Here is a 9,273-nt window from a genome sequence, read left to right as displayed (position 1 = left end):
CTATAAGTTATTATATTCAATTAGTGCGGCTCTTTTAAAGAACACATTAACCGCACTAATCGAGGGATTCCTGTATAGTAATTTTTAAAAAATTAAACTAGCTAAGTGTTACGAATTAAGTTAATTTTAATAATGAGCTTCATATTGAACTACAAATGAATATTTATTAGCAAGTAAAAATTCTACAGAATGCGGTGGTAATAAATATTTTATTGGAGATCTTATAAAACTTGTTTTTTTTTTCAATTAGAAACAAACAAGTTTTTGTAAAGTGTAAATAGTATTTCAACAAATAATACTTGAAAACCCTAAGTGCCAAAAAATAAAAACTTTTCCTTTTTGTCTTATCCTAATTTATGATTTCAGTGTTTTCTTACTAAGATATTGTAATAAACGACAAGTAACCAGACAGAATTCACATCTCCAGTACTTTTTGTTGTTGTTGTTCTCTAGTGGGTCAATAGTAAGTTTACCTACTTAAAACGCGAAAATCTTTTAATCTGGAGTTCATTTCCCTGTGGTAGACAAAGCGCAGATACCATATTCTATAGCTTTGCTCTAAACAAACACCAAAAACTTCTGTTCTGGATTAAATTTTATTGTAACCTAACGTACAAATGAATTCGAAAACATTTCAAAATTTGGTTATGGTTAAAGCAAAAACCATTGCACTCTTAAAATTTTAAATGGTGATCCAAAACTAAATCATCGTAATATTCTATATTCTATTTATTTTTAAAGGTTTTTTTTTATAAAGTTTTATAATACTATTCAGATATGTTCTCCGATGCATCTCACAAGGAATAACGTATTTACTGACGTCACGATTTTTACAGTTGTTTGTCCAGGAAAGCCTGTGAGAATAAATATATTAAATTAACATCAGTTTGATACATTTAAATAAGATGTTATATCTAAATTAAGATGATATATATTCTAATGGTATTATATTTTATATACAAAGATAGTAAGCTGTTTTAAAACGTTTTGGTGTATACACGAGATTGGCTTAACGCAAATTAGGAATGATTATATTAATAATAAAAACAGAAGTTTTAATATTACATAAAAATAAACAATAAAATTCAGAAATAATGATTATTAATTCGCATGCGCATTTTGAACGACAGCTATTTCTAACATATACTCCAATTGAGTATTATCTCTCAAGTGCACTCCGAATTACTATCTTCTCTCGAATACGTTCTGAGTGACCATCTCTAGAGTATATTCTAAATGACTACCATCTCTAGAGCATACTCAGGAGAAAGACATTTGTATAGGTCAATAATTTCAACGAATCTTAAATATTTGTATAATATTACAGCGTGAACTCTAAATGTGATGATAGAAAAATATACTTACCTCAACCACAATAGCATTACTTTAAAAAACTTATGGCTAATTAAACACCAAGTCTGTTTGACTAGATAGATGTAATTCAAGAATAATTCTAAATTTCCTGAATATAGTATTTATTGAAAAACATAATCATATATACAAAGAATGCACACAAAAGACCAATATATTCAAACAATAATTTATGTCATGTTATACAACACGCGTCTACGTAGAACGTTCTATTTCTTTGGGCTAATTAATAATAATAGTAAAAAAAAAACATATGTCCTTACATTTTATTGAACATTATTGTGCTGGATATATATATGTTAGTGTCCTGGATGCCTTGACCGATATGTTATCTATACCTCATATTTTGATAAGAAGAAAAAAAAACGCAGTTAAAAATACAAAATCGATAACTACAACTGTTTGATGGGTCTGACAAATAAGAATATAACAATGAATAATTACCAGCCAGCAAAACCTTTCAGTTTATAAACGTTCAGAGCACATTTGACGTCATTGTTGATATCATCATTCAAAAGTGCTGTAAAGAAACAAGAAAACACAATACTTATATTGATTTTAAGGTCTAACAGAATAAAAAGCAATGTCTTCCTAGTGTTACGTCTCCGTTTGTTAATTGATTTTTCCGTAACTTCGTTCCGACGAAATTTTAGCGACACAAGTCCTTACTTAATAAAACTGGTTTATTCTTTCTGAATATAACTTTACCGATACACTTATTTTCAACAGTCGCTCTTTTACAAACGTTTTAACAACGAACGTTAACTTCAACAATACTTCCGACTGCAGTTTAATTACTCACTACCTACACACACATTGTCGCGTCACGCCGTCACCCTTTTATATATATACCAGACTATCCTATATCTAGTAATCTCCCGACAATTCACGAAGGTACAATATATTTCCAGAAAGCAGGGAGCGTGACACTAGTCCCGTGACCTCGGTGACGCAACACTAGCTTTGACAAATTTTTATTTTAAAACAACTTGGCCAGAAGCAAATAACGTTGCATATATAAGACAGATAAATAAATGTAGGCTACAAATGGTAGTATGTACCTAGTAGGATGTAATTGGTACATAGCAAATATATATATACATATAAATATTTCTTAAATGTCATCAATATTTTTTTAAACTTTCTCACACTGACTTTCATCGATTTTCCTACTCAAACCTTAGCAGACTTTACCTTCACAAGGTATTCCACATTGGTTTTTAGATCCAGAAGAGCCACACCAGATTTTACTATTCAGCTATAAGAAAAAAAAAAAACAGCTTTGTTCATATATATTCATAACTTGCAACTCAATATTACGGTTCAACGAAGATTATCCCTATCAAACTTCGCCGTGTCAGTGTTCAGCTTAGAAAAAATATCCGCATAAATGTTTAGCATGCTAATATGGCGAAATTACTGGCAATAAATTTTGTCTAAAAGGGACATTTCTCATAAGAAACTATATATATGTTAAGCGCCTTTCTTATATTTCCGTGAACCGTTTTTATACGACTTACTTTCCTGCTTACGACGTTAGACGACTTATAAAGATCCTGATCAAAAGTTACATATTTTAGAAAACATTGTAGTAAAAGGTTTTATTATATTTCTGACTTGAAATGATGGTGGATTTTTTGTATAATAATTTAGAAAAAAAATGTTTTGGTTATAGCTATGTGGCTAATTATGTACAAAAAAACACCTTTTATAAACTTTCAGTTATTTCCATACATGAGATATTTTAGAGTCGGCTGACTCTGATATGAGTCAAACAATTATATAGTCCATATATTCAAAGAATCAATCATAAAATCTCCAGTGAAACTAAAGAACTTTAAATTAGTTTAGTTAGTGTTATTGAAACATTGTATATATAAAAATATTTTTGTAGATAAAGAACTTCAATAAGAATGAAGTGACGTCTTAGCACAGAAATACTTGTTTATTGTGTGTAACAAGAAAGCTTGTAATCACATTATTTTATTTACATAAGATGGACTGTCCTGATAAATTTTCTTTTAACACGATGGGCTAAATAATAAGAATGCTCTCGATGAGATATCTAAAATGATATCAATTATAATTTTAAAATTTTAAATTAAACCAAAAAAAAAATCTGTCAGATAGAAGAAAACACGTGTACACGGTACCCTGAACGGTGCATGGATTGTGTAGTACTTGGATATACAGTTTCTAACCCTTTAGTTAAAAACTAAAATTATCAAAAATATTTTGTTTTTCATAGTTCCCCGGATGGAACACAGAGGTATTAAAGTGAGTTTCTAGCTTTTACTTTCATTTAAAGGGGCTAAGTAGGTTAAGTGGTATTTGCATACATTAAGCGCCTCCTTGACTGACTCTCTTACAGGAATAACAACGTGGTGAACAAAATTGTTTATTTATTTAAAAAGGGATGCAAAAAAAGTTGAGTAACTTCTGTGCTTCCTCTATACAACAACATAGTGAAGAAACAGGACACATCGAATATTACTATCCCAGCATGCTATACACTGATCTTTAATTATTGATTAAAGAAAACATTCACGTCCAATAACATTTTCCAGCCCCATATAACACGCTATCTTCATTTAAATTGTATATTTTTAAATACGTATAGTATTATTGGTGTTACTTCTAATTCTTGTTTGTCTTCTTGTTCTAGCTTCTCCTTTTACACATTTTTCGTGCGTTTTTGTTCAATCATCGCTAAACGTAACAATATTAACTTGGTGATGTCCAAGGATTGATGTAACTTCTTTATATTTTACTTTAGATAGAATCTGTAGAATTCTGAAACGTTTATCTGCGTCCCAATTTTAAATAAATAAGTGTCGTAATCTTTCTTATTACTAAACTTCGTTTTCTTTTAAACACATTGGTTGCTAATATCGACGTAGTTTTGAATTAGCGATTTCAATTAATCTTGTAACCAGGTAATAACTGCGAGTAGTTTCGCCCTTGATCTTCATTGTCCATTGGCCAGCTGATCTAACACGCACCAATAGCTTGTTTCTTGTATCAGGAACTTGAGAGTTTATACACATATTTAAGACAGTGTTGGAGCCGTGGAGAGCATATTTTACAATAGTTTCGTTGTTTGTTTGAAGTTAAGCATAAAGCTACATAATGGGCTATCTGTGCTCTGTCCACCACGAGTATCGAAACCCAGTAATTGGCGTTGTAAATCCACAGACATACCGCTGTGCCACTGGGGAGGGGCACATTTACAAGAAAATTGCACGGATTTGACACCAGTTTTACAAAGATTGGATACAGATTTAACTGGATTTACACAGATTTACGGATAATTTCGTATGTGTTTTTATTCAGTAAATTTGTTTAGCAGAATCCGATATTTTCCATGTTGTTTAACATAGTGAGAACCCTTAAAGTTCTCGCATTAAGAATTGTGAATTTCTGCAGGTTGGTACCTTCTCTTTCATTTCATTTTAAGAGAGCTCCTAAAATTCTCAGATTTTGATAAAAAATCACCTTCATTTATTTTATTACTTTCATTTTGTCTCTAGTGAGTTGCATAAGGCACTGGCCAGCACTTTAAAGATGTTTACGTTGTATCTAAACGAACGAGATTTAGAATTATCTTCATTTTAAATCGTGAAGCGTTGGCCCAGCCATTGTTAGGGTCGTTTTCAAGCGAATTATTTTTTTAGTTCTAGTGTATTTAACAATTTAAATAGATTAAAGTCAGAGTATCTTAACTTGGGATTATTATTTAGTCGTTTCATTTCACTCAATATATCTTACAACTGGAGCATCCGGCCCAACAGGACTGTTTTCTCATTAAAGTCTTCATTAGCTCTTGCTAGTCCTACACTTTGTGTTCAAAGCTTCAAAGCACACACGTTCACTTGCCCGTTATATTGTGCTGTTCTGTATTGTATTGGTGGAGTATAATTTATTTGTTTTGGTAACTGCGAATCATTAAACATTTATTCTTTGTAAAAATCTTGTATCTTTTTTTGTAATTAAACTGTCGCAACTCGTTTGGAGATCTGAGAACCTCCAGTTATTAGCTGACCGAAGTGTTCTGTTTTGTTGATCATCCACGATATACCACAACAGCATAATCAAAGAGTTTTTTTGGGTAGGGGAGACTATGGAGGTCCAATCTAGAGGATTTTCAGATGTGGTCAATCCTAGATCAATACTTACCAGCTCAACGGTCTTGTGGCGTAACTATTTGGAGCCAAACAATATTAGAATACTGTCAATTATTCACAAAGTAGTTTTTAGATATTCAATGCTTTTAATTAGTGGTATAATGACTAAAAGTTACTTCTTAAGAACTTATGTAGTTATAATGATGAAAAAAAGCACTTTGAAAAAAGGAAAATGCAGACAACGATAAAGTCAGAGAAAACAGCGAAAGAAATTGGTAAACTCTAGCATATTTTTGTTCTCCTTCAGACAGAGAAAAACAAAACATCAATACATTGTGGCTTGTACTTTCTCTAATATTTTTCAAATAAATGTTTTATTTACTTTATTTTATTATTCATTGTACGAATCATCATTCTCAGGCCACTTATGCACTATATCCAGATTTGGTAGATATTAAATTGAAAATGGAATGAAGGAATCCGAGTAACACCTATATTACTTATATATACGTATTTTTGATTTTATAAAATAAATAGTTTTAAAGTAAAGCGAGATGGAGTCCAAATAGAAAAATAAAACAATGGAAATCTATTCTACAAATACTACTTTGTGCTTGGTTTATATTTTCTTTAGTTTTTACCAGTTAATTTGATAAATATCTAGTTTTATTCGGATATGTCGAAATCAGTTAAATGCAAATATATTATCAAAATGTTATCGTGGCAGTTTTAGCCGTACAATAAATCACGAAACTTACTTGAAAAATACCGTAATTGTAACTACCATCCAACAGAGGTCCCTCCTTGGCTTTGGTGTTAAACCCACTTCCATGTTTGGCGATACAGATCCCTATAGCACATACAATGCAGTGATAGCATAAAACTATGATTTTATGATACGCTTAATACATTCAATTATAACAAACATCAAAATATGAACATGAATGTAGTAAATACTTTATTCATACATTAGAATAAATCTATTTAATCTCTGTGGAATAACTGCTAAATACAGAGTAGATATTAGTTAAGTTAAATAAATAAATCTCGATAAAACAGTATATTAACTGAAATACATCAAATTGTAAGTTGTATATCCTCACTGTTAACGACATTTTCACCCATTCCTCGTAGAGGTTAAGCGGTAAGTCTGCAGGCTTACGACGCTAAAATTCAGGTTTCGAAACCCGTGGTGGGCAGAACACAGATAGCCAATTGTGTTTGTTTGTTTGTAATTAAGCACAAAGCAACACAATGGGCTATCTTTTCTCTGGCCACCACGGGTATCGAAACTCGGATTCTAGCGTTGTAAGTCCGCAGACATACCGCTGTGCCACTGGGGGGCAGCCAATTGTGTACCTCTTTGCTTAACCACAACCAAACCAAAATTTCGGCCGTACTAGGAGCGGTAAAAATGAAATGAAACAATCGGAAAGTTGTGAAACCTCACACGATGTTTCTATGGTGATCGATTTTTATCTGTTATATTTCTTATCAACTAAAGATATGAGTCAAAATGCTTTATTTTGAACTTTTCACGAATACTAAAGGGTAATTATAGAAAGCTAATTATTTGTACGCTTGGTTTAAAAATTGATCTGGTTGTTTAATTTACCAGTGTGATAGTATTACATAGCAGTGAGTGCATACTCTTTAAACCGTTAATAGTTTCTCCATTGAAATAACGTTGAACCAGTAATGAAAGCATCAATCATTGCTAATCAGATATACCAGACTTTTTTGCCTTAATATTAATAGTAATCTTTAATAACATTTAAACTTTATAATTTTCCCGATGATTCAGATCAGAAGCTTTGAAATATATAAAACACCTGTTATTTGGCAACATGGCAAGAAACCATAGTAACCGTGGATGCAAGAAAGATTTGAAATAATAATCATGTAACTTACAGGAATATTTAAATTATTAACAGAATGTTGCGTTTCAATAACAAAACAACACAATATGCTTATCTGCATTCTATTAACCACGGATAATTGAACCCCGGATTTTTGCGTTGTTAGTTCGTAAACTTATCAATGACCCGCTGGTGGGCCAAAGCCGAAAGAAAAATTAATAGCAGCATCAATATCTGTTGATATTTTTTTAATTCATTAAACTTCTGGAAAAATTTAGATAGTTTCAATAATAAAAGAAACAGGTTTTAATCATTAAGGCTAGTAGGAAAAACATTTTGACCTTTCCTCTGGATAGATTTATTTAGAGGTGTTGATGAAACAATGGCAACTGGAATAATGTGTCCAATATCAGTATATAAATGATAAATTCTACTGTTACTATAGCAACCTACTTTAAAACCAAATTAATAACATGCAACTACTATTGTTTGAATATGGAAGGTAAAAAATAGGCCTAAAAAGAAAATTATCATTTCCCCAATTGAATATCGACATTGATGGGTCTTATAAGCCTATAGAATATTACGAAGTTACAAAGTTGTGTGGCATTAAATCACGCAAACTAAGGAAGAACTTAAGCTTGTTTTAACTCCAGCAACTTTCTAATAGTAAAAGACAAAGAGGTGTTTACAAATACTTCATAGAGAACAAACCACTAAAAACCATGCAAATAGCTTTACATATTTATGTGGAATACTAAAACATCTGTCAAATGTTAAATTGTTATGATCTTATTTGTTTGTTTGGTTTTTGCTGTTATTCACAAAGTTACACAATGAGCTATCTGTGCTGTGCCCAACATAAGCATAGAAGCCCAGTTCTTAACGTTATAAGCCTTCAAACTTACCGCTGAGCTACTGGTAGGCATCATGTTATTAACTAAATCATGTTAAATTCCGAGATAGTACAAATGTGGTATGAAATAAAGTATGCGTAAATTCGTACATACTATACAATGGATATTGATAAAAAAAAACAACAATTATAACTCAAAAAAATTGTGAATTTACAATGTGAGTTTTATAACTTAAAATCTTCATGTTTTTCCAAATATAAGTTTTCTCCCCCCCGAAAAAAATAAATATATATAAATAAACTTTAGCGTAACTGTGGAGTTACTTTACTAATATTTCAAACAGTCAAGTTATCATCACTCAGATATATTCTAACATTATGTTACGTCTCCGTAATTAACTCTCCGTAACTTCGTTCCGACGAAACTTAAGCGACACAAGTTCTTTCTTAATAAAAAATGGTTTATTCTTTCCGAATATAACTTTACCGATACACTCAACTTCCACAATCGCGCTAAACAAACGCTATAACAACGAACGTCAATAATACTTCTGACTGCAGTTCAATTACTCACTATCTACCCAGACACGTTACATTACCCTCTTTTATATACCCGCCTACCCTATATCTAGTAAGAACTAGAACATATAGTGGAGCAGCTATAGTTGCAAAGTTCTTCACAAATTTGCGGTAGTAAGTACAGAGTCCCAAGAAACTTCTTAGCTCTCCCACATTGTCTGGTGTTGGCCAGTCATGCACTGCTTTCACCTTATCAGGATCCATTTGTACACCATTCTCACTAACATTGTGGCCTAAGTAAAGCACCTCTTTCTGGAACAAATGACATTTCTTGGGATGGAGTTTGAGGTTTGCTGCTTTCAAACGCTTGAATACTTCCTCCAGCCGGGACATTTCCTCGTCAAAAGTTGTTGCAAGTACAATGACATCTTCCAGGTACACTAGGGCTATCCTTCATTGTAGGCCTTCCAATACTCGTTCCATCAGCCTATCAAATGTTGCTGGGGCATTACTGAGCCCGAGTGGCATCACTCGGTATTGCCAG

General features: G+C 31.9%; 1 protein-coding gene across 1 annotated transcript in view; it reads right to left on the bottom strand.

Moving 5' to 3' along the window:
- Positions 1 to 582: 582 nt before the first annotated feature.
- Positions 583 to 9,273, bottom strand: part of LOC106465420 (lysozyme C-like) — a 12,742-nt gene continuing 4,051 nt past the window's right edge. The window contains exons 2-5 of the mRNA XM_022393309.1: positions 6,254 to 6,345; positions 2,566 to 2,629; positions 1,816 to 1,891; positions 583 to 854 (exon numbers count right to left, since the gene is read on the bottom strand). Coding sequence (XP_022249017.1) covers positions 719 to 854; positions 1,816 to 1,891; positions 2,566 to 2,629; positions 6,254 to 6,345 — 368 coding nt within the window. The 3' untranslated portion in view covers positions 583 to 718. The remainder of the gene's footprint in view (positions 855 to 1,815; positions 1,892 to 2,565; positions 2,630 to 6,253; positions 6,346 to 9,273) is intronic.

This window comes from Limulus polyphemus, unplaced genomic scaffold, assembly GCF_000517525.1.
Source record: "Limulus polyphemus unplaced genomic scaffold, Limulus_polyphemus-2.1.2 Scaffold1937, whole genome shotgun sequence".
In the NCBI taxonomy this organism is placed as follows: domain Eukaryota; kingdom Metazoa; phylum Arthropoda; class Merostomata; order Xiphosura; family Limulidae; genus Limulus; species Limulus polyphemus.
This window is presented reverse-complemented; position numbering and strand designations above follow the sequence as displayed.